At 46.5% G+C, this 26,080-nt stretch overlaps 1 protein-coding gene across 1 annotated transcript in view; it reads right to left on the bottom strand.

Annotated features, from left to right (window-relative positions):
• Positions 1-26,080, bottom strand: part of nr2c2 (nuclear receptor subfamily 2, group C, member 2) — a 388,941-nt gene that overhangs the window by 31,995 nt on the left and 330,866 nt on the right. Inside the window, exons 13-14 of the mRNA XM_078210136.1 lie at positions 13,854-13,993; positions 9,402-9,503 (exon numbers count right to left, since the gene is read on the bottom strand). Of these exons, the coding sequence (XP_078066262.1) occupies positions 9,402-9,503; positions 13,854-13,993 (242 nt within the window). The remainder of the gene's footprint in view (positions 1-9,401; positions 9,504-13,853; positions 13,994-26,080) is intronic.

Consider the following 26,080-nt stretch of genomic DNA (forward strand, 5'->3'; position numbering starts at 1 on the left):
ATGGTTGACGAGGGAAGGGCCGTGGATGTCGTCGATATGAACTTTAGTAAAGCGTTTGACAAAGTCCCTCATGGTAGGCTGGTGAAAAAGGTTGGATCTCATGGGATAAAGGGGGAGGTGGCTAGATGGGTGGAGAACTGGCTTGGTCACAGAAGATAGAGGGTGGTAGTGGAAGGGTCTTTTTCCAGCTGGATGCCTGTGACGGGTGGTGTTCCGCAGAGCTCTGTGTTGGGACCTCTGCTGTTTGTGATTTATATAAACTATCTGGAAGAAGGTGTAACTGGGGTGATCAGTGAGTTTGCGGACGACACAAAATTGGCAGGACTTGCAGATAGTGAGGAGCATTGTCAGAAGCTACAGAAGGATATAGATAGGCTGGAAATTTGGGCAAAGAAATGGCAGATGGAGTTCAATCCTGATAAATGCGAAGTGATGCATTTTGGTAGAAATAATGTAGGGAGGAGCTATACGATAAATGGCAGAACCATAAAGGGTGTAGATACGCAGAGGGACCTGGGTGTGCAAGTCCACAGATCCTTGAAGGTGGTGAAGAAGGCATATGGCATGCTTGCCTTTATAGGACGGGGCATAGAGTATAAAAGTTGGGGTCTGATGTTGCAGATGTATAGAATGTTGGTTCGGCCGCATTTGGAATACTGCGTCCAGTTCTGGTCGCCACACTACCAGAAGGACGTGGAGGCTTTGGAGAGAGTACAGAGGAGGTTTACCAGGATGTTGCCTGGTATGGAGGGGCTTAGTTATGAGGAGAGACTGGGTAAACTGGGGTTGTTCTCACTGGAAAGACGGAGGATGAGGGGAGACTTAATAGAGGTGTATAAAATTATGAAAGGCATAGATAGGGTGAACGGTGGGAAGCTTTTCCCCAGGTCGGTGGTGACGTTCACGAGGGGTCATAGGTTCAAGGTGACGGGGGGGAGGTTTAACACAGATATCAGAAGGACATATTTCACACAGAGGGTGGTGGGGGCCTGGAATGCGCTGCCAGGCAAGGTGGTGGAGGTGGACACACTGGGAACGTTTAAGACTTATCTAGATAGCCACATGAATGGAGTGGGAATGGAGGGATACAAAAGAATGGTCTAGTTTGGACCAGGGAGCGGCGTGGGCTTGGAGGGCCGAAGGGCCTGTTCCTGTGCTGTATTGTTCTTTGCAGCGCGCCCATACGCCATTCCCTCCTGGCACCATCACTGGTACACTACCAGCCACAGCCATCTCTCCCACCAGCAGGGAAGAGTAATCTGTGGCTGGTAGTGTACCAGTGATGGTGCCAGGAGAGACCGGCCGCAGACAGGCAGCAGAACACCCCCAACCAGAGGATGAGACGTCACACCCCCTCTCCTCCTCCTCCCCCCCCCCCCACCTCCCACCGGGGATGATCGGTCACACACCCCCCCCCCCCAAGGAGATGATCGGTCACACCCCCTCTTCCCCCCCCTCCAAAGGATGAGACGTCAGACCCCCTCTCCTCCTCCCACTCCCCTCCCGCCCTGACCAGAGGACGACCTGGGTCAGGGAGCCGTTGCAGTCTCTGACCCCGCTCTTCGGAGGCTGCAGCAGCAACTTCAGGCTTTTATTTTGCAGGTCGATTACAGCGCAGACACGGATTGGGCCAGAAGACGGTAAAGTGGAATTTGGCGGTAGAGTTGGGCGTGCGGTTCATTAAGTCGATTTAAATGCATGCAAATGCATTTAAATCGTCGGGCCGCCCGATTCGGGCACGCGCCGGACCCGCGCCCGAATCGGGTGTCGGTAAAGCCGCGATCTGCTCGGAATCTGGTGCAGATCGCGGTATAGGCCCGACGCCCAACTTTACCGTGATTTCGCGCCAGTAAAATCAGGCCCAACGTGTTTGACAAGGTCCCACATGACAGACTGGTAAAAAAACTAAAATCACATGGGATTCGGGGTGGGCTAGCTAGATGAATACAGAACTGGCTTGGTCATAGAATACAGAGAGCAGTGGTGTAAGGGTGTTTTTCAGAATGGAGATTTGTAGCTAGTGGTGTTCCACAGGGATCAGTGCTGGGACCTCTGTTGTTCGTAGTATATATAAATGATCTGGAGGAAAATGTGGGTGGTCTGATTCGTAAGTTTGCGGATGACATAAAGATTGGTGAAGTTGTCGGGGATTGTCAAAGGATATAACAGAATATAGATAGATTGGAGACTTGGGCACAGAAATGGCAGATGGAGTTTAATCCGGACAAATGCAAGGTGATGCATTTTGGAGGAGCAAAATTAGGTATGAATTATACTGTAATTGGCACAACTCTTGGGAACATTAACATACAGAGATCTCGGCGTGCAGATCCACAGTTCCCTAAAACTGGCAATACAGGTGGCCAAGGTGATTAAGAAGGCATATGGCATGCTTGCCTTCATCAGCCAGAGCACTGAGTACAAGAGTTGGGAAATCATATTGCAGCTATATAAAACCTTGGATTAGGCCTCATTTGGAGTATTGCATGCAGTTCTGGTCACCAAACTATCAGAAGGATGTCAAAGCTTTGGAGAGAGTGCAAAGAAAGTTTACCAGGATGTTGCGTGGCCTCGAGGGTGTTGGCTATGAGGAGAGGTTGAATAAACTCGGATTGTTTTCACTGGAAAGAAGGAGGCTGAGGGGAGACATGATAGAGGTCGACAAAATTCAGAGGCATAGACAGGGTAGATAGGGGCTTTTTCCAAGGGTGGAAGTGTCAATTACAAGGGAGCACAGGTTCAAGGTGAGAGGGCGAAAGTTTAAGGGGGATGTGCGGGGGAAGTTTTTCACGCAGAGAGGTGGGTGCCTGGAATGCACTGCCATAGTGTGGTGGAAGCAGGCACATTAGCAACATTTGAGGCATCTGGATGGGTACATATATAGACAGAAAATAAGGGTCAGCCGCCTTAATATGCAAAGCCTCTCCATTCCCCTCCGAGGTGTGCAAGCCTTTTGAAGCCAATCTTGATTCATGCTGTTCTGACATCAGGTTGCCGTGGATGAATTTTTTGATGGGGATGGGGGATAGTGAGTATGATTCAGGTGTATGGGCCCGATAAGAATCATAGAATCCTACTGTGCAGAAGGAGGTCATTTGGCCCATCGAGTCTGCATCAACCACAATCCCACCTAGGCCTTATCCCCATAACCCCATGCATTTACCCTAGCTAGTCCCCGTGACACTAAGGGCAATTTAGTACGGCCAATCCACCTAACCTGCACATCTTTGAACTGTGGGAGGAAACCGGAGCACTCGGAGGAAGCCCATGCAGACATGGGGAGAACATGCAAACTTCACACGGACAGTGACCCAAGCCGGGAATCGAGCCCGGGTCCCTGGCACTGAGGCAATAGTGCTAACAACTGTGCCACCCAAATGAAATGTAAATATATTCAAATGAGATTCCTGATGTTGAATGGTGGGAAACATGGCCTGCCACTGACATGGGGAGGGGGTGATCATGGCTAGCTTTCACACCAGCATAGCACATGACTTTGGCCTGCTTACAATATTTTCCGCTACCATTGGCAAACCCATCCGACACTAACGTAAACATAAAATCCAAGCTGTTACATCTTCCTCACAACTTGCTTTCTTAAAGTAAAGTTTTCTTATTAGTGTCACAAGTAGGCTTACATTAACACTGCAATAAAGTTACTGTGAAAATCCCCTAGTCACCACACTCCGGCATCTCTTCGGATACACTGAGGGAGAATTTAGCATGGCCAAATTTACCTAACCAGCACGTCTTTCGGACTGTGGGAGTCTGAAATTCTTACCTATTTTTGTATCGTTTGGCTGCAACAGGCTCAATCCTTTCATCCAAGTCATTAATGTAGATAGAGGCCCCAGTAACTCTACAAGTTTGCCAACCTGTAAATGACCCATATATCCAAGTTGTTTTCTGTTAGTTATCCAATCCTCTATCCATGCTAATATATCACACCCAACAACATTAACTATTATCTTATGTAGTAATCTTTGATGTGTCACCTTATCAAATGCCTTTTGGAAATTGAAATACACTACATCTACTGGTTCCTCTTTGTCCACTCGCTTTGTTACATCCTCAAAGAACTCTATACATAGTCAAACACAATTTCTCTTTCACAAAACCATGTTGACTTTACTTGATTGTATTATGATTTTTCAAATCTCCTGCTGCTACTCTTTAACAATGGATTTACAATTTTCCCAGTGACAGATATTAGATTAACTAGCCTATAGTCCGCTGCTGTTTTTTTTCCCCCCCGCCCCTTTCTTGAATAAAAGGGTTACATTATAGCCATTAGTAAAACTTGGCTACAGGAGGGGCAGGACTGGCAGCTCAATGTTCCAGGGTTCCAATGTTTCAGGCGGGATAGAGGCAGAGGGATAAAAGGTGGGGGGGGGGGCGGGGGGGTGGTGGCATTGTTGGTCAGGGAAAACGTTACAGCGGTACTCAGGCAGGATAGACTAGGGAGCTTGTCTACAGAGGCCCTATGGGTGGAGCTGAGAAACAAGAAAGGTATGACCATATTAATGGGGTTGTATTATAGACCACCCAATAGTCAGCGAGAATTGGAGGAGCAAATCAGCAGAGAGATAGCTGACAACAGCAAGAAACACAAAGTTGTGATAGTAGGGGATTTTAATTTTCCACATATAGATTGGGACTCGCATACTGTTAAAGGTTTAGACGGGGTAGAGTTTGTAAAATATGTTCAGGAGAATTTTCGACATCAGTATATAGAGGTGCCAACTGGAGAGGATGCGATATTGGATCTCCTATTGGGAAATGAGTTAGGGCAGATGATGGATGTGAGTGTGAGGGAACACTTTGGATCCAGTGATCATAATGCCATTAGTTTCAACCTGATCATGGATAAGGATAGATCTGATCCTCAGGTTGAAGTTCTGAACTGGAAAAAGGCCAAATTTGATGAAATGAGAAGGGATCTGGGAAGTGTGGATTGGCACAGGCTATTCTCTGGTAAGGATGTAAATGGAAAGTGGGAGGCCTTCAAAGGAGAAATTTTGAGAGTGCAGAGTTTGTATGTTCCTGTCAGGATTAAAGGCAAAGTAAATAGGAATAAGGAACCTTGGTTCTCGAGGGAGATTGTAGCACTGATTAAGAGGAAGAGAGAGTTGTATGAAATGTACAGGCAGCAAGGAACCGATCAGATGCTCGAGGAGTATAAAAAGCGCAAGAAGCTACTTAAGAGGGAAATCAGGAGGGCTCAAAGACATGAGGTTGCTTTGGCAGACAGAGTGAAGGAAAATCCAAAGAGCTTCTATAGGTATGTTAGCAGCAAAAGGATAGTGAGGGATAAAATTGGTCCTCTTGAAGACCAGAGTGGTAGACTGTATATGGAACCAAAAGAGATGGGGGAGATACTAAATGGGTTTTTTGCATCCGTATTTACTGAGGAAACGGGCATGGAGTCTACAGAAATAGGGCAAACAGGTAGGGAGGTCATGGAATCTTTACAGATTAAAGGGGAGGAGGTGCTCGCTGTCTTGAGGCAAATCAGAGTGGATAAGTCCCCAGACAGGGTATTCCCACGGACCTTGAGGGAAGCTAGTGTTGAACTTGCAGGGGCACTGGCAGACATATTTAAAATGTCAGTATTCACGGGGGAGGTGCCGGATGATTGGAGGGTGGCTCATGTTGTTCCGTTGTTTTAAAAAAGGTTCCAAAAGAAATCCGGGAAATAATAGGCCAGTAAGTTTGACGTCGGTGGTGGGCAAGTTATTGGAAGGTGTGATAAGGGATAGGATCTACAAATATTTGGATAGACAGGGACTTATTAGGGAGAGTCAACATGGCTTTGTGCGTGGTAGGTCATGTTTGACCAATCTATTAGAGTTTTTCGAGGAGGTTACCAGGAAAGTGGATGAAGGGAAGGCAGTGGATATTGTCTACCTGGATTTCAGCAAGGCCTTTGACAAGGTCCCTCATGGGAGGTTAGTTAGGAAGGTTCAGTCGCTAGGTATACATGGGGAGGTAGTAAATTGGATTAGACACTGGCTCAATGGAAGAAGCCAGAGAGTGGTTGTGGAGGATTGCTTCTCTGAGTGGAGGCCTGTGACTCGTGGTGTGCCGCAGGGATCGGTGTTGGGTCCATTGTTGTTTGTCATCTATATCAATGATCTGGATGATAATGTGGTAAATTGGATCAGCAAAGTTGCTGATGATACAAAGATTGGAGGTGTAGTGGACAGTGAGGAAGGTTTTCAAAGCTTGCAGAGGGATTTGGACCAACTAGAAAAATGGGCTGAAAAATGGCAAATGGAATTTAACGCAGACAAGTGTGAGATATTGCACTTTGGAAGGACAAACCAAAGAAGAACGTACAGGGTAAATGGTAGGACTCTGAAGAGCGCAGTTGAACAGAGGGATCTGGGAATACAGGTACAGAATTCCCTAAAAGTGACGTCACAGGTGGATAGGGTCGTAAAGGGTGCCTTTGGTACATTGGCCTTTATAAATCGGAATATCGAGTATAAAAGTTGGAGTGTTATGGTAAGGTTATATAATGATGTGGAGATGCCGGCGTTGGACTGGGGTAAACACAGTAATAAGTTTAACAACACCAGGTTAAAGTCCAACAGGTTTATTTGGTAGCAAAAGCCACACAAGCAACTGTGGGGGTTAAGCAACTGTGGGAACCCTCACAGTTGCCTGGACCTGCAGAGTTTCACTGGCTGTCTTGTCTGGAGACAGTACACATCTTTTTAGCCTGTCTTGATGCTCTCTCCACTCACGTTGTTTTGTTTCTTGAAGACTTGATTAGCTGTAAGTATTCGCATTCCAACCATTATTCATGTAAATTAAGTCTGTGTCTTTATATGCCCTGTTTGTGAACAGAATTCCCACTTACCTGAAGAAGGGGCTTGGAGCTCCGAAAGCGTGTGTGACTTTTGCTACCAAATAAACCTGTTGGACTTTAACCTGGTGTTGTTAAACTTCTTACAAGGTTATCTAAGGCATTGGTGAGGCCAAATTTAGAGTATTGTGTACAGTTTTGGTCACCTAATTACAGGAAGAATGTAAATAAGGTTGAAAGAGTGCAGAGAAGGTTGACAAGGATGTTGCCGGGACTTGAGAAGCTGAGTTACAGAGAGAGATTGAATAGGTTGGGACTTTATTCCCTGGAGCGTAGAAGATTGAGGGGAGATTTGATAGAGGTGTATAAGATTTTGATGGGTATAGATAGAGTGAATGCAAGCAGGCTTTTTCCGCTGAGGCTAGGGGAGAAAAAAACCAGAGGGCATGGGTTAAGGGTGAAAGGAGAAAAGTTTAAAGGGAATATTAGGGGGGGCTTCTTCACGCAGAGAGTGGTGGGAGTGTGGAATGAGCTGCCAGATAAAGTGGAAAATGCGAGGTCACTTTTAACATTTAAGAAAAACTTGGACGGGTTCATGGATGAGAGGGGTGTGGAGGGATATGGTCCAAGTGCAGGTCAGTGGGGCTAGGCAAAAAATGGTTCGGCACAGACAAGAAGGGCCAAAAGGCCTGTTTCTGAGCTGTAATTTTCTACGGTTCTGTGGTTCTATTTGCAATTTTCCAATCCACTGGGACCTTTCTGGAATCGAGGGCATTTTGGAAGATGACAACCAATCATCAACTATCTCTGCAGCCACTTCTTTTAACACCCCAGGGTACAGGTCATCAGGTCCAGGGCACTTGTCAGCCTTTAATCCCATTGGTTTTCCCAGTACATGTTCTCGAAGGTACCAATGCTCGTTTTAGACTCTCTTTTCCATTTTATAGACTTGAAACTTTTACTGTCTGAACAAAGAACAAAGAAAATTACAGCACAGGAACAGGCCCTTCGGCCCTCCAAGTGTCACATGTAGGGTTACATTAACACTGCACCGACCATGCTGCCCGACTTAACTAAAACCCCCTACCCTTCCGGGGACCATATCTCTCTATTCCCATCCTATTCATGTACTTGTCAAGACGTCCCTTAAAAGTCACTACTGTATCCGCTTCCACTATCTCCCTCGGCAATGAGTTCCAGACACCCACTACTCCCTGTGTAAAAAATCTGCTTCGTATATCTCCTTTAAACCTTGCCCCTCACACCTTAAACCTGTGACTCTTCCACCTTGGGAAAAAGCTTCTGTCCATGCCTCTCATAATCTTGTAGACTTCTATCAGGTCTCCCCTCAACCTCCGTCCCTCCAGTGAGAACAAACCAAGTTTCTCCAACCTCTCCTCATAGCTAATGTCTGTTTATATATTTCTTTCTAGTTTTCTCTTACTCAAACTGATTTTTAGTTATCAAAGAACAAAGAACAGTACAGCATAGGAACAGGCCCTTCAGCTCTCCAAGCCTGCGCCGATCACGTTGTCTGCCTAAATTAAAACCGTATGCACTTACGGAGTCCATATCTTTCCATTCCCATCCTATTCATGTATTCGTCTAATTGCCCCTTAAATGATGCTATCGTAACTACTCTCACCATCTCCCTGGGCAGCATGTTCCAGACATTCACCACTATCTGTGTAAAAAAAAAAAACTTGCCTCGCATATCTCCTCTAAACTTTTCCCCACGCACCTTAAACCTATGTCCCCTAGTACTTGACTTTTCTACCCTAGGAAAGAGCATCTGACTGTCTATGCCACTCATAATCTTGTAAACCTCTATCAGGTCACCCTTCAACCTCTGTCGTTCCAGTGAGAACAAACTGAGTTTATCCAACCTCTCCTCATAGTTAATACCCTCCAGACTAGGCAACATCCTGGTAAACCTCTTCTGTACCACCTCCAAAGCATCCACATCCTTCTGGTAGTGTGGCAACCAGAATTGTACACAATATTGTAAATGAGGCCTAACTAAGATTCTGTACAGCTGCAGCATGACTTGCCAATTTTTATACTCAATGCCCTGACCGATGAAGGCAAACATGCCTTTGTGACTACCTTATCCTTTGCTGGTTCTAATATTTTCCAAATCTTCTGGCCTACCACTAATCTTGCAGCATGGTACATCTATTCTTTCAATTTAATACCATCCTTAACTTCTTTAGTTTGCCACAGATAATGCATATTTCTTAGTGTCCTTTTTTCTCAATGGAATATATAGAGGGAAGAATGTGACAGGGGGAATTTAATTTTAATAAGTCTGAGCTTATCTAACTAAACAAGTTGTAGTTATAAGTGAATGGGACTACGCTCCAAACTGGGAAATAGCTGAGGGATTTAGGGAGATAAACTCAGGATATGAAAGGAAGCACCTCAGGCTGATAAAGCTGTTAAAACACATTGCAATATGTGCCTGCATATTTCCCTGAAGTGAATGAGCAGTGATTCATAGTTTTTTTTAAAAGTTAGTGTAGTCAAAAAATAATAGATGAAGATTGAATGGAAATTGCAATGTGGGTTGATGGGAGTGGATATCAAGTACCTGTAACAGTGCCTGACTGTCCCTCCTGTTGCTTCCTCTCATTAGGCTCCTCCAATGAGGCCACCACACCATCTGGAGAATTCAGCTCCACGTTTGGGTAACCTGCAGTTTGTACAAAATCCTGGTCAGTCGATATAACAGCAAACCAGGTTTAAACACAAGACAAGAGATTACTCCGGTGTCCTTATTTGCAAGATGGACAAAGGACAAACACAAGTAAAGGTTCAACAAGTTTATTAATAATGACACTATTAACCCTTAAATTACCCACATAAAACAAGTATACTACCCGTAAAGATCACAGAATCACAGAAACCCTACAGTGCAGAAGGAGGCCATTCGGCCCATCGAGTCTGCACCGACCACAATCCCACCCAGGCCCTACCCCCACATATTTACCCTCTAACCTACACATCTCAGGACTCTAAGGGGCAATTTTTAGCATGGCCAATCAACCTAACCCGCACATCTTTGGACTGTGGGAGGAAACCAGAGCACCCGGAGGAAACCCACGCAGACACGAGGAGAATGTGCAAACTCCACACAGACAGTGACCCAAGCCGGGAATCGAACCCAGGTCCCTGGAGCTGTGAAGCAGCAGTGCTAACCACTGTGCTACCGTGCCGCCCCGGAAGGTACCTACAAGATGGTTTGGTTGAACTGCAGGCTCGATTATCTGAGTACCTCTGGTCCGTCGTCTCGAAGGTGAGTCTCGATGGCAGCTTCTTCCTTCCTTCCTTCTTCAGTCAGTCTTCCGAATAGGCAAGGCCGGCTCCTTCGTCGAGTCTTCGCTCCTGTGTGACTCAAAGTGTGTCTCTTCATCCCCCAGCCTGCTTGCCTTTCCAGAAACTTCTCTGGCTTCCGGCCAATGAGGTTCCAGGAGGGGGTTCCAATACCCAGTGGGTTTCTTGATGTCTGCCTGACAGGACACCAGGGTCCACCCCCAGGTGTCCCACCTCCATGCTGTTGCTTACGTATAACTTGTTATCAGATAAGGTACCTACAGGAACTCTTGGTGACAGAAAGTCTGGGCTTCTAACAATAGGCCGGTGCATTTCAATGAGGTGCAATGATCTCCTGCTAAGTATCAGTAACGACCTTTGATGGGTGGTTGATGGGTCAGGCGCAGACACGTTTGTGTATTTGGACAATTGGCCTGCCTGAGGTTTGACTGTGTTTGATTTTAATATGCCCAATTCTTTAATTTAGGATATCCAATTTTATCAACCTTAAAACTAGGCCCTGTTTATATCACCACACTTGCTAGGCCATTTTAGAGTGCAGTTGAGAGTCATCCACATTGCTGTGGCTCTGAAGTCGCATGTAGGCCAGACCAGATAAGAACGGCAGATTTCCTCCCTACATTAGTGCCTTACATTATGACATTAGTGAACCAGATGGGTTTTTCTGAGAATCGACAATGCCTTCATGGTCATCAGTAGATTCTGAATTCCGGATTTTTTAAAAAATTGAATTCAAATTCTACCATATCTCGTGGTAGGATTTGAACCTGGATCCCCAAAACATTCGTTGAATTTCTGGATTAATAGTCTAGCGATAATACCACTAGACCATTGCCTCCCCTCTTGGAAGTAGGGAGTGGTGAAGCCATCGCCTCCCCTCTTGGAAATGCGGAGTGGTGAGGCCATTGAGGGATTTGAAAAGAAAGATGAGAATTTTCCAATTGAGGCTTTAGTTAACAGGGAGCCAATATATGCCAGTAAGCACAGAGGTGAATGGGACTTGATGTGAGTTAGGATACTAGAAGATTTGGATGTGCTCAAGATTCTACAGGATGGAAGATTGGAGGATGTGTAAAAAGGCATCAGAATAGTTAAATCTAGATGAACCAAGGTGAGGATTTCAACAGCAGGTTAGGTAGACAGGGGGAAGACAGACACCCAACCCTCACCCATCAAGCCAAACATCCCCCGACTGTAGTCCTAAACTTGCATCTTTCTTTAGTTTCTCTCCTATCTTCCCTCTCTGAGTTTATCTCATCCATGAGGCTCACCTATTGCACCCTAAAGCTTATTCCCCGAAACTGAACACTGCCCAACTTCCCTTCTGGCCTCCATGTTAGTAGATAATGTTAATGATTCTCCCTCTTCAGATGTTGTCCCTCTCTTCTGTAAATCTGCTGTCGTCATGCTTCTCCAAAAAAAACCCTGCTTATCTGACATCCAGAACTGGACGAAGAGGAATGTCCTCTAATTAAATATTGGGGAGACAGAAGCCATTGTTTTTGGTCCCTGTGACAAACTCTATTCTCCAGCACTGACTCCATCCTTCCCTTGCGAGTATCTGAGCCTGAACCAGTCTGTTCGCAATCTGTGTCATGTCTGACCAAGATGAGTTTCTGAATACATATCCAATCCATCACAGGAAGATGGGAAACAGGAGATCTCCTGTTTCACCTCTGTAACAATGTTGGTCTCCACTCCTACCTGAAACACTTAGCAATGCCTTTGTTCGCTCCAGACTCAACTATTCCAATGCTCTCCTGACTAACCTCTCAAACTGCACCCAACATAAAGCTGACTTAATTGAACATCTGTTACTGTTTTATTCAATCTCACACCAAGTCCCATTCGACAATCACCTGTGTACTTGTGTAACCAACATTAGCTATCCCCTGCACTATTGCCAGTTAAGCAATGCATTAGTTGTAAAATTAACATCCTTATTTTCAAATCCTTCCATAGCATTGCCCTCCCTGTCTCAATAACCTCCGCCTGATACATATCAGTTTGATATATCTCCCTCCCTATCATTATAACCTCCAGCTGCCCTTCAACAGTCATATATCCATGTTTCCACCATTGGACTCGGGTGGGAGTCTATGGCGTTGGAAACCAGGCACCTGACCCCATTCATCCTGATGCGCCTATAATTGCCTCTCTTCCTAGCCTCAAATCAAGACTTTAATCTCCAGGACACCTTGGAAAGACGGAGGATGAGGGGAGACTTAATAGAGGTGTATAAAATTATGAAAGGCATAGATAGGGTGAACGGTGGGAAGCTTTTCCCCGGGTCGGTGGTGATGTTCACGAGGGGTCATAGGTTCAAGGTGAAGGGGGGGAGGTTTAACACAGATATCAAAAGGACATATTTTACACAGAGGGTCGTGGGGGCCTGGAATGTGTTGCCGGGCAAGGTGGTGGAGGCGGACACACTGGGAACGTTTAAGACTTATCTAGACAGCTATATGAACGGAGTGGGAATGGAGGGATACAAAAGAGTGGTCTAGTTTGGACCAGGGAGCGGCGCGGGCTAATTGTTCTTTGTTTCTCGTTTCAAGGCTTCATTCTATGATCATCTTGCTGGTGCCAGTACAGAGCGAGACTGCGGATAGTTGGGAACCTGTCTCGGGGGCAGGGAATTCAGATGGTGTTCGTAAAGCAGAAGTGGAAATGAATAGGGTTGGGAAGCATTTTCTGATCAGGGCCAGTGTGATCTCCTGGACTCGTTTCGATCGCCACAGGGGGTCGGAGAGGAATTTCCCAGATTTTTTTTTCCCCATATTGGCCCTGGGGTTTTCACTCTGGGTTTTCGCCTCTCCCTGGAGATCACATGGTCTGGAATGGGGGGGTGGGGGTGAGTTAATAGGTTGTGATGAACAAAGCATCGTAGCTGTGAGGGACAGCTCGGTGGATAGGATATTAGGATGTAGATAGGCTGGACAATTGGGCGGGGATCCTGGATTGAGGAGTCAATCCTGGACTGGGGAGCGGCGCGGGCTTGGAGGGCCGAAGGGCCTGTTCCTGTGCTGTATTGTTCTTTGTTCTTTGACACAGTCTATGCACCATAACAACCCTTGTTGTCACATTAGCACTGCATCTTGTGCCAATATTTTCCATGGCACATTCTTATGTGCACATTTTTACTAGAAGTATCTGTAAACTGGTCAGTCTGATTGCACAGTCCAGCACTGGATAACTTCAGTTTCCCTCAAAAAGAAATCTTGGGGTCAGGTGGAGAGATGGAGAGACATAGGCAGAAAGAATGGCAGAGAGGGAGGAGATAGCCAGAGGGAGATAGAGGAGAGTGTGAAAGGCTGAGAAAGTGGGGAGAGAGATACTGAGAAGGATTTGGGTGGGTGTGATTGAAGACGTTTGAGAATGTTCACCAGCAGTATTGTTGTGGGTGAATGACCTTTTGAAACGGTCTCCAACAGTTATGAGTGCACGTGATCAGGGACCTCTGCTTCAGAAGGAGAGCTCTAATAAATATTTCCAGTTCATATGCCTAGGCCTCTCTTGACCCTGGATCTAGTCCACCAACATACTCTCCAAGTAAAGCCGACACTGTGTATGCAACACCAACTAAGGTTACAATCAGGGCTCAGCTACAATGATTCAGGTGGGAAAACAGCTTGATCAATATAAGGCTTCAGCTAATAGGAAAGTACTGTTGAGAAGTGCAGCTAATACTGACATTGCTCACACTCACCTTGCTGTAGACTACTCTGTAGGTGGTTTACAATGGCAGTCAGTATGGTGGAGAGGTTCATCACTTGAGAACACTGTGCCAAGGCCAGGGTGAACAGCTCATTCCAGCAGGCCCGTACCAGGCTCGTGTTACAGTCCTGACTGAAAAATATAACACATTTGAATTTAAACTCTGCTCACTCACATTTTCACATCACAGAATCCATACAGTGCAGAAGGAGGCCATTTGGCCAATCGAACCTACATCGACTCTCCAACCCAGACCCTATCTCCTTTACCCCTCTTATTTACCCTACTAATCCCCTTAATTTACACATCTTGAGACACTTAAGGGGGCAATTTCCCATGGCCAATCCACCTAATCTGTACATCTTTGGACTGTGGGAGGAAACCAGAGCACCCGGAGGAAACCCACACAGACACGGGGAGAACATGCAAACTCCACACAGTCAACCAAGGCTGGAATTGAACCTGAGTCCCTGGCATTGTGACGCAGCAGTCCTAACCACAGTGACACCGCGCTGCCCACATGTGCACAAGCTGCGTCTACCTTTGGTGTGTATTACATTAAGTAAGACTAAACATGCTCATCAGCAGCTAGCCATTATAGAACTTATTTACACTTCCTGACAGAGAAGCTACAATCGCAGAATCCTCAGCTCTTGCAATATATTGCACTCCCATCCCACTAAAACACAACGTGTACCTGTACTATTTTAATGTACATCATTTCCCAGATTCTCCCAGCCCACCCATGGTGGTGGGCAGGAGCAGAGAATCCAGCAGGGGACAAAAAATGGGAAACCCGCTGGTGTAAAACCACGTTACAGTGGTGGGTTAATAGAAACAAAGAAAAGAGGAGCAGGAGGAGGCCGTTCGGCCCTTTGAGCCTGCTCTGCCATTGATTTTGATCATGGCTGACGGATCAGTTGTCTTGCTGGCTGTGAACGCTATTTGCATTCATTTGAATCTGATGAATGCTCATTACAACAACTGCCCACCGGAATCCTGTCAGGACTTCTGATAATGCCTCATGCTAGCAGGAAATCATGCCACTCTAAAATCCAATTGTTAAAGAGTGGCATGCTCAGGACAACCCTCAGTGGGCTAGAGACTTCGAGGTGACTGCAACATTACCATAGTGTTGCGCTGCTCCTGATATGCTGCATATCACTCTGCAGACCGCTTCTTGCCCTCCATCTCCATGTTGAGCTGGTCTTCATGGACAGCACCGTGTTGCTGGACCCATGGATCCTCCTGTCTGATCAGTGCAGCACCAGGGGTGGAGGAGCACAGGAATCTCCTTCCCTATGCTGGTGCCACACACCAGTGTCTATCTGAACAGCATTGAGCTGTGGGACTCATGCAGCCAGTGCAACAAAAAACTGAAGTACGGCCAAGGATGGAGGGCGAGGTGAGGCCCAGTGAGGCCCAGTTTGGGGGGGTGGGTCGATGGGGGTGGGTCGATTGGGGGGGGGGTCGATATGGGGGGGGGGGTGTCGATTGGGGGGGGGGTCGATTGGGGGGGGTCGATGTGGGGGGGGGTCGATGGGGGGGGTGTCGGGTCGATGGGAGGGTGGCTTGACAAAGACTAGGGGCAATATAACAGGAGGAGCATGAAAGGATAGCATGGCAAAGGCTCACATTGGTGGGCAGAAGCTGCATGAAAAGCTCACAAACAAGGGGATCAAAGGGATAGCACATTGTCTACTGGATGCACAAAAACTCAGTTGGGGTGACTCCTTCCTAAGTCTGCTAGTCTTTTCCCTCTGGGTTACTGACATCCTGCATAGTCTGCTTAAGACAGCTGACCTGGAGGGAGTGATTTGAGTGATGCTGGACTGGTATTTGAATATGTCACCGGGACTTTCAAACCTGTCAGCTGAGAGTGGGCAGGTGGATCAGCTGCCAGGAAATTCAGAGTGGAACTCATCTGTGCACAATTAATAAGGTGCCAAGCACAACCTGATATGGGATCCTACCATTCTGGCCAGCAGGAAAGATGCTGCTGGAGCCCCCCACCACTGCACGGAGTCTCAAAATAGGAGAATTCTACCCATAGTTCCAGTGCCCACAGTAGAAATTAAAGTTGGAGATTCACAACTTGCTCTCATCATTGATACAGCTGCTGCTGTGTCTGTTATCTCTAAGTGACATTTTCTTCCACAAAACTGATGTAAAACTGACCAGTTATTCCAATAACAGTATTATATTGATAAATGAAGTTAGTGTTAGTGTGAAAATGATAATAGATCATATTACTTGTCATTGATAGCAGTTGGAGGAAACAAAGGGCAGAATCGGCTCAGGAATCAGTAAAGTCTGATTTCAGGCAGGGAAAGTGACGTTTAGCCCATCCACAGCAAAATGATGGCTTTTTCCGCCATATAGTGCTGCACTTAGTGAAAAAGATTCGCAGGCACGGGTTCCACACCATATCGCTAGCAGACAGACTCTGAATCACCCACTCTGCCATAACCTCAATGTTTCAATCATCCAGACACCATTTCTAAAGGCTGCCCCTGCACACAACTGCACACCTGAAATCCAAAGACCCCATGGGGAAGTCACGGTTGCCAAAGCTAAGAAGCTTACTGCCCCGAGTTTGAATAAAGCCTACCTTGCGCACCTGCTGGATGCAGTGGAGCTCTGCCATGATGTCCTAAATGCATGCTGTGGGAAAAGACTTGCATCCAAAGTGACCAATCCAGTATGGGAGCAGCAGCAGTCAGTGCCAACACCCTTCAGAAGAGGATAACCAACCAGTGCGGCAAGAGGATGAACAATATCTTCCATTCTGTCAGGGTATGTCACTCTTCTCATCACTCTGAACTCACAGTCCCATCACACATCCATAGGGTTCACACTCATCACCAGTTCAGGGGACACCACCACAAACACATCTTCACCTCCCCGGCAGGTTATGTTGTCATCCCATCTCTGCCCCACTCACAATTCACACATGCCAGGTATCCTTATCACCTGCCCTGGCAGGCATCCTACTTACACTCTCTCATGTAGGACATGCTGGCTCAGAACAAGTGGGAGAGATCCTAGATGGGTGGAGGGATAGCTGAACGTTGAGGAGCGGGCCATTCAGCTGGCCGGTGAGGACATGGACCCCTCCTGTGCTGATGATGAGGTCGACAGCGCTGAACCAAGTGAGGATCCGGCACTGCAGCATCCATCAGTTTCCCATGCTGTGAGTGATGTCTCCTGTTTCTTAGGCCCTTGCCATGCTCTAATGACCTCTCCTTTCTTTCACAGGCACACCTGGGAAGCAACCCAGGGAGTCTAAATAGTGGCGGGGAGGGTTCAGGGGTATGGGGAATTACAAAATCAAAGGTAAAGGAGAGGGTACGAGTGAAGGTTAATGATGAGGACATTCATTTCTATGTTTCATTTCTATGTTTCTATTAGGTAGGCACAACTTGTGGGGCCGAAGGGCCTGTTTTGTGCTGCAGTTTTTCTATGTTTCTTTTTCTATGTTTCTATGAGGACATTCATCTAGTTAAAGGAGTCAAGGGCTCAGGCAGAGTAAAAAAGGTGACAAATACAAGAAGGGAGGTGGTCAACGCAGTGCAAGGAGATGGTCTGGTCCTGTGTAATGAGACAGGTAAAATTAATGATCTTCTTGTGAGGGATCCTCTTGGAATGAGTGATCACAATATGGTTGAATTTCTAATACAAATGGAGGATGAGAAAGTAGGGTCCCAAACCAGTGTCCTCTGCTTGAACAGAGGGGAGTACAATAGGATGAGGGCAGAATTGGCTAATGTAGACTGGGAGCGCAGACTAGTTGGTAGGACAGCTGAGCAACAGTGGCGGATTTTTAAGGAGATTTTTCTCAGTACTCAGCAAAAATATATTCCTGTGATAAAGAAGGAATGTAAGAAAAGGGATAACCAGCCGTGGATAACTAAGGAAATAAAGGAGAGTATTAAATTAAAAACCGATGCGTACAGAGTGGCCAAAACTAGTGGGGGATTAGAAGATTGGGAAAGTTTTAAAAAACAACAAAGAACTACTAAGAAAGCGATAAAGAAAGGAAAGATAGATTATGAAACTAAACTAGCACAAAATATAAAAACTGATCGTAAAAGTTTTTACAAATATATAAAAAGGAAAAGAGTAGCTAAAGTAAATGTTGGACCCTCAGAAGACGAGAAGGGGGACTTAATAATGGGAAACGAGGAAATGGCCGAGGCCTTAAACAAGTTTTTTGTGTCGGTCTTCACGGTAGAGGACACAAATAGCTTACCGAAAATTGATGGTCGTGGGACTGTAGGGGGTGAGGTCCTTAAAACGATTACTATTACTAAAGAGGTAGTGCTTGGTAGGCTAATGGGACTAAAGGTAGACAAGTCCCCGGGCCCGGATGGAATGCATCCCAGGGTACTGAAAGAAATGGCAGAAGTAATAGCAGATGCGTTGGTTGTAATTTATCAAAATTCACTGGACTCTGGGGAAGTGCTGGCTGATTGGAAAATGTGACGCCACTGTTTAAAAAAGGAGGTAGACAAAAGGCGGGTAACTACAGGCCAGTTAGCTTAATGTCCGTAGTTGGGAAATTGCTGGAATCCATCATTAAAGAAGAAATAGCAGGACACCTGGAAAAAAATGGTTCGATCAAGCAGACGCAGCATGGATTCATGAAGGGAAAGTCGTGTTTGATGAATTTACTGGATTTTTATGAAGATGTAACGAGTGCAGTTGACAGAGGGGAACCGGTGGATGTGGTGTTTTTGGATTTCCAGAAGGCGTTCGATAAGGTGCCTCACAAAAGGTTGCTTGCAGAACATTAGGGTACACGGAGTTGGGGGTAAAGTGTTAGCGTGGATTGAGGATTGGCTATCTAACAGGAAGCAGAGAGTTGGAATAAATGGATGCTTTTCTGGTTGGCGTGCCGCAGGGATCGGTGCTGGGGCCTCAACTGTTTACCATATACATAGACGATCTGGAGGAGGGGGCCGAGTGTAGGGTAACAAAGTTTGCGGATGATGCAAAGATGAGTGGGAAAGCGAATTGCGTGGAGGATGCGGAAAGTCTGCAGAGAGATTTGGATAGGCTAAGTGAGTGGGCGAGGATCTGGCAGATGGAGTATAATGTTGACAAGTGTGAGGTTATCCACTTTGGAAGGAATAATAGTAAAATGGACTATTATTTAAATGGTGAAAAATTACAACATGCTACTGTGCAGAGGGACCTGGGGGTCCTGGTGCATGAATCGCAAAAACTCAGTTTGCAGGTGCAGCAGGTGATCAAGAAGGCAAATGGAATGTTGGCCTTTATCGCAAAGGGGATGGAGTATAAAAGTAGGGAGGTCTTGCTGCAATTGTACAAGGTACTGGTGAGGCCGCATCTGGAGTAGTGTGTGCAATTTTGGTCCCCCTATTTGCGGAAGGAGGATTGGCCTTGGAGGGAGTACAGAGAAGGTTCACCAGGTTGATACCGGAGATGAGGGGGTTAGCTTATGAGGAGAGATTGAGTAGATTGGGCTTGTACTCGTTGGAGTTTAGAAGGCTGAGGGGAGATCTTATAGAGACATATAAGATAATGAAAGGGCTAGACAGGGTAGAGGCAGAGAGATTCTTTCCACTTAGAAAGGAAACAAGAACTAGAGGACACAGCCTCAAAATAAGGGGTGTCAGTTTAGGACAGAGTTGAGGAGGAACTCCTTCTCTGAGGGGAGTGAATCTCAGGAATTCTCTGCCCATTGAAGCAGTGGAGGCTACCTCGTTAAATATGTTTAAGTCACAGGTAGATAGATTTCTGATCAATAAGGGAATTAAGGGTTATGGTGAGTGGGCGGGTAAGTGGAACTAAACCACTATCAGGTCAGCCATGATTTTATTGAATGGCGGGGCAGGCTCGAGGGGCTAGATGACCTACTCCTGGTCCTATTTCTTATTTTCTTATGTTAGTCCACGAACCAGGCCCTTGATTCCAACCACAATAGGAGCCCGACTTTGGAGCCCATCACAGTGCTCACCCACACATCTCGGGGGTCACAATCTGGTGAGCACATCACACTGTCTGATTCGCAAAAGGAAGAGACAGGGGCATTGCAAGGTGCTGACACCTGGAGGATTGCTGGAGGTCAGGAATCTGCTGAGTTCCAGTCAGATGCCAAACTTCTGGACTCGATCATGTCTCAGTTGCTGGAGCTCCAAAGGCATGGTAGGAAAACATGAACGGATGTCTGCTGCATTTCTCAGACTGCAAGGCTCCATGGAGGAATCTGTCCTCCATCAGTCTGAGGTGATTGTGCCAACAGGCCAACGCACCAAGGCCAACACTGGTAGGGTGGCGGTTACAGATCATACCTTGGTCCAAGACCTTTGCACTGCTGCAGGAGCTGTACTCCACAGCATAGGCACTTTCTGGTATCCACCAGAGGGTGGGGCTTCTCAAGCTCACTGCCTCTCTTTCAAGGAGGGTGCCAGAGGCCATTGGGAACCCACATAGCGGATCAGCTGTTGAGCGCCCAGGGCCCTTCCAACGAGGTGTCAGAAACCCACCGGTGTGAAATCTCATTGCAATTCTCTCAATGGCAGGTTAATGACAGGTTGGTCTTCCTGCTGTCTGGTGCTGTGAACGATATTTCGGATGGCACGGTGGCAATGGTTAGCACTCTGACTCACAGCTTCAGGGACCTGGGTTCAATTCTGGCCTTGGGTGGCTGTCTGTGTGGAGTTTGCATGTTCTCCTCGTGTCTGCGTGGGTTTTCTCTGGGTGCTCCGGTTTCCTCTCTCAGTCCAAAGATGTGCAGGTTAGGTGGATTGGCCATTGTAAATTGCCTATTAGTGTCCAAAGACGTGTAAGTGAGGGTTAGCCATGGGAAATGCGTGGGATATTGGGGATAGGGGGAGCGTACAGACACGATGGGCTGAAAGGCCTCCTTCTGCACTGTAGGGATTCTATCATTTGCATTCATTTGCGTCTCATGAATGTTCATTAAAATAGCTGCCCGCCGGTGTGCCATCAGACCTTTCAATCTCACGTCATGCCAGCGGGAAATCATGTTGGCATCAAACCCGATTGCTGATGAGAGGCGTGCACAAGCTTGTCCTCAGTTCCCCAGAGACTTCAGGAGCAGCGCAGCACTGTGGGAGGAAGGTTGCTGCCAGTGACAATGAAGGAACGGTCATATATTTCCAAGTTAGAATGGTGAGTGACTTGGAGGGGAACATTGAGGTGGTGATGTTCCCAAGTATCAGCCGCCCTTGTCCTTTTAGATGGTAATGGTCGTGGGTTTGGAAGGTGCTGTCTAAGGAGCCTTGGTGAGTTCTACATAGCATCGTGTAGATAGTACACACTGCTGCTATTGTTCGTCGGTGATGGAGGATTGAATATTAGTGGAAGGGGTAGCAAACAAGCAGGGCTGCTTTGTCCTGGATGGTGTCGAGCTTCATTAATATTGTTGGAGCTGTACTAATCGAGGCAAGTGGAGGGTATTCTGTCACACTCCTGACTTGTGCCTTTTAGATGGTGGAAAGGCTTTGGGGAGCAGGAGGTGAGTTACTCCCACAGGATACTTAGTCTCTGGCCTGCTCTGGTAACCATGGTATTTATATGGCCAGTCCAGTTCAGTTTCTGGTCATTGGTATCCCCCAGGATGTTGATGGTGGGGAATTCAGTGATGGTAATGCTATTGAGTGTCAAGGGGTGACAGTGCGACCCTCTCTTGTTGGAGGGTCATAGCCTGTCATCTGTGTGGCGCGCATTTTACTTGCCACTTGTTAGCCCAAGCCTGGATATTACCCAGGGCTTGCTGCATTTGAGCATGGACTGTTTCAGTGCTTGAAGAGTCACGAATGGTGCTGAACATTGTGCAGCCGTCAGTGAACATCCCCACTTATGACCTTATGATCAAAGGAAATTCATTAAAGGAACAGCTGAAGATGGTTGGGCCTAAAACACTACTCTTGCAGTGATGACCTAGAGCTGAGATAATTAACTTCTAATCACACCAACCATCTTTCTTTGTCTGAGGTTTTACCCCAACCAGAGTTTACCCTGATTCCCACTGACTCCAGTTTTACTGGGGATCCTTGATGCCACATTCGGTTAAATGCTGCCTTTATGTCAATGGCAGTCACTCTCATCTCACTTCTGGACTTCAGTTCTTTTGTCTTAGAATCCCTACAGCACAGAAAGAGGCCATTCGGCCCATCGAGTCTGCACCGACCACAATCCCACCCAGGCCCTACCCCCATATCCCTACATATTTACCCACTAATCCCTCTAACCTATGCATCCCAGGACACTAAGGGCAATTTTAGCATGGCCAATCAACCTAACCTGCATATCTTTGGACTGCGGGAGGAAACCAGAGCATGTCCATGTTTGAACAGGAGCTGAGTGACCGTGGCAAACCCAAAATGAGTGTCAGTGAGCAGGTTATTACTTGATAGCACTGTTTATGATCCCTTCCATTACTTTATTGATAATCAAGAGTAAACAAAGGGTTGGTAATGGGGCTGGGTTAGATTTAACCTGCTTTTTGTGTACAGGACATACCTGGACAATTTTCACATTGATGTCCAGTCCATCTGACGAAGGAGCAGTGCTCCAAAAGCTAATGGGATTTGCTACCAAATAAACCTGTTGGACTTTAACCTGGTGTTGTTAAAACTCTTACTGAATTTTCACATTGCCAGGTAACCGCCAGTGTTGTAGCAGTACTGGAACAGCTTGGCTAGGGGTGTGGCAAGTTCTGGACCACAAGTCTTCAGTACTACTGCCGGAATGTAGTCAGGGCCTATAGCCTTTGCAGTATCCAGTGCCTTTAGCCAAGAAGGAATTAGATATAGCTCTTGGGCTATATGGATCAAGGGATAGCCATGATCATAATGAATGGCGGAGCAGGCTCAAAGGACCAAATAGCCTACTCCTTCTACTTTCTATGTATGTTTTTTTATATCACGTGGAGTGAATCGAATTGGATGAAAACTGGCATCTCTAATGCTGGGGACCTCCAGAGAAGGCTGAGATGGATCATCCACTCGGTCCTTCTGACTGATGATTGTTGTGAATGCTTCAATCGTATCTTTTGCATGGATGTGCTGGGCTCCTCCATCACTGAGGATGGGGATATTTGTGGAGCCGCCTCCTTCTCCAGTGAGATGTTTAATTGTCCACTACCATTCACAGCTGGATGTGACAGGACTGCAGAGCTTGGATCTGATCCATCGATTGTAGAATCGCTTAGTTCTCTCTATTACTTGTTGCTTATGTTGTTTAGCACGCAAGTAGTCATGTGTTGTAGCTTCACCACGTTGACCCCTCCTTTTAGGTATGCCCAATGCTGCTCAGGCATGTCCTCCTGCACTCTTCATTGAACCCCTGACTTGGTGGTATTGGTAGAGTAGGTGAAATGTCGGACCATAAGGTTACAGATTGTGAATGAGTACAATTCTACTGCTGCTGATGGCCCACAGCATCTCATGGCTGCCCAGTTTTGAGCTGTTAGATCTGTTCGAAGTCAATCGCATTTAGCACATTGGTAGTGCCACGCAACACATTGGAGGATATGCTCAATGTGAAGACGGGACTTTGCCTCCACAAGGACTGTGCATTGGTCACTCCTACCGATACTGTCATGAACAGATGCATCTACAGCAAGCAGGTTGGTGAGGATGAGGTCAACTATATTTTCCCTCTTGTTGTTTCCCTCACCACCTGCCACAGACCCTGTCTAGCAATTATGTCCTTTAGGACCCGGCCAGTTCTGTCTGTGGCGCTACTGAGCCACTCTTGGTGATGGACGCAAGTCCCCCACTCAGAAAACATTCTGCGTCCTTGCCACCCTCAGTGCTTCCTCCAGTTGGTGTTCAACATGGACGAGTACGGATTCACCAGCTGAGGGGGGAGGTGGCAGTAGGTGGTAATCAGCAGGAGATTTCCGTGCCCATGTTTGACCTGATGCCATGAGACATCATGGGATCTGGAGTCAATGTTGAGAACTCCCAGGTCTGTCCTGCCAGTGAGATAGAACATTTCCAAAAATGGTGATGGTGGTGTCTGGGACATTATCTGTACAGTACGATTCCATGAGTGTGACTATAGGTTTTACACATCTGTGAGACAGCTCTCCCAATTTTGCCACAAGCCCCCAGATGCTAGTAAAGAAGGCTTTGCAGAGGCAACAGGATTGCCATTGTCATTCTGGTGCCTTGGTCATCCATTTGGATTCATTTTTAGACATTTGAACGTATGATACAACAGAGGCAGCATGGTGGCAAAGTGGTTAGCATCGCTGCCTCCAGCGCCAGGGACTCGGGTTTGATTCCAGCCTTGGGTGGCTGTCTGTGTGGAGTTTGCATGTTCTTCCCGTGTCTGTGTGGGTTTCCTCCGGGTGCTCCGGTTTCCTCCCACAGTCCGAAATATGTGCTGGTTAGGTGTATTGGCCATGCTAAATTCTCCCTCAGTGTACCTGAACAGGCGCCGGAGTAACTTCATTGCAGTGTTAATGAAAGCCTACTTGTGATAACAATAAACTTTAAAACTTTAAACAGAGTGGCTTGCTAGAGAGGGCATTGAAGGATTAACGACATTGCTGTGGGTCTGGAGTCACGTGTAGGCCAAACCAGTAAGGATAGCATATTTCTCTCTCTAAAGGACATTCGTGAACCAGATGGGTTTTTACAACAATCAACAATGGTTTCACGATCATTAAACTTTTAACTCTAGATTTTTATTGAATTCAAATTTCACCATCTGCTGTGGTGACATTTGAACCTGGGTCCCCAGAGCCTTACCCTGAACCTCTGGATTACTAGTCCAGTTAGAACACCTCTCCACCACAGCCTCCCCAACAATGCATCCACTATGTCTGCAGTTACTTCTTTTAGGACTCTCAGATGAAGTCCATCAGATTCTGGTGACTTGACAGCCTTCAGTTCTAATAATTTTCTCAGTACCCTTCCTCTGGAGATTGCCTCCATCTCTTGATTTACAAGTATATCTCGGAGGTTATTTGTATCCTCTACAGTGAAGTCAGAAGGAAAATATCCTATCAAGCTTCTGCTATTTCCTTATTTCCATTATTAATTCCTCAGTTCATTTGCTAAAGGACCCACATTCACTTTACCCTTTTTCTTTTTATTTATTTTTTATATAGATACTCTTATTATCTGTATTTATGTTCAGAATTGTTCCATCCCACCCTGGATAGAGTGGATGTGGGAAAGATGTTTCTATTAGTAGGGGAGGCTAGGACCCAAGGGCACTGCCTCAGGGTAAAGGGACGACCCTTTAGAACTGAGATGAGGAGAAATTTCTTCAGCCAGAGGGTAGAGAATCTATGGAATTCATTGCCACCAAAAGCTGTGGAGGCAAGGTCATTGAGTGCATTTAAGACAGAGATAGATAGGTTCTTGATTGGTAAAGGGATCAAGGGTTACAGTGAAAAAGCAGGAGAACCAGGGGTTAGACCATAAGACCATAAGACCATAAGACATAGGAGCGGAAGTAAGGCCATTCGGCCCATCGAGTCCACTCCACCATTCAATCATGGTTGATTTCAACTCCATTTACCCGCTCTCTCCCCATAGCCCTTAATTCCTCGAGAAATCAAGAATTTATCAATTTCTGTCTTGAAGACGCTCAACGTCTCGGCCTCCACAGCCCTCTGTGGCAATGAATTCCACAGACCCACCACTCTCTGGCTGAAGAAATTTCTCCTCATCTCTGTTCTAAAGTGACTCCCTTTTATTCTAAGGCTGTGCCCCCGCGTCCTAGTCTCCCCTGTTAATGGAAACAACTTCCCTACGTCCATCCTATCTAAGCCGTTCATTATCTTGTAAGTTTCTATCAGATCTCCCCTCAACCTCCTAAACTCCAATGAATATAATCCCACGATCCTCAGACGTTCATCGTATGTCAGGCCTACCATTCCTGGGATCATCCGTGTGAATCTCCGCTGGACCCGCTCCAGTGCCAGTATGTCCTTCCTGAGGTGTGGGGCCCAAAATTGCTCACAGTACTCCAAATGGGGCCTAACCAGTGCTTTATAAAGCCTCAGAAGTACATCCCTGCTTTTGTATTCCAAGCCTCTTGAGATAAATGACAACATTACATTTGCTTTCTTAATTACGGACTCAACCTGCAAGTTTACCTTTAGAGAATCCTGGACTAGGACTCCCAAGTCCCTTTGCACTTTAGCATTATGAATTTTGTCACCGTTTAGAAAATAGTCCATGCCTCTATTCTTTTTTCCAAAGT

Source organism: Mustelus asterias, chromosome 3 (genome assembly GCF_964213995.1).
Source record: "Mustelus asterias chromosome 3, sMusAst1.hap1.1, whole genome shotgun sequence".
Lineage (NCBI taxonomy): Eukaryota > Metazoa > Chordata > Chondrichthyes > Carcharhiniformes > Triakidae > Mustelus > Mustelus asterias.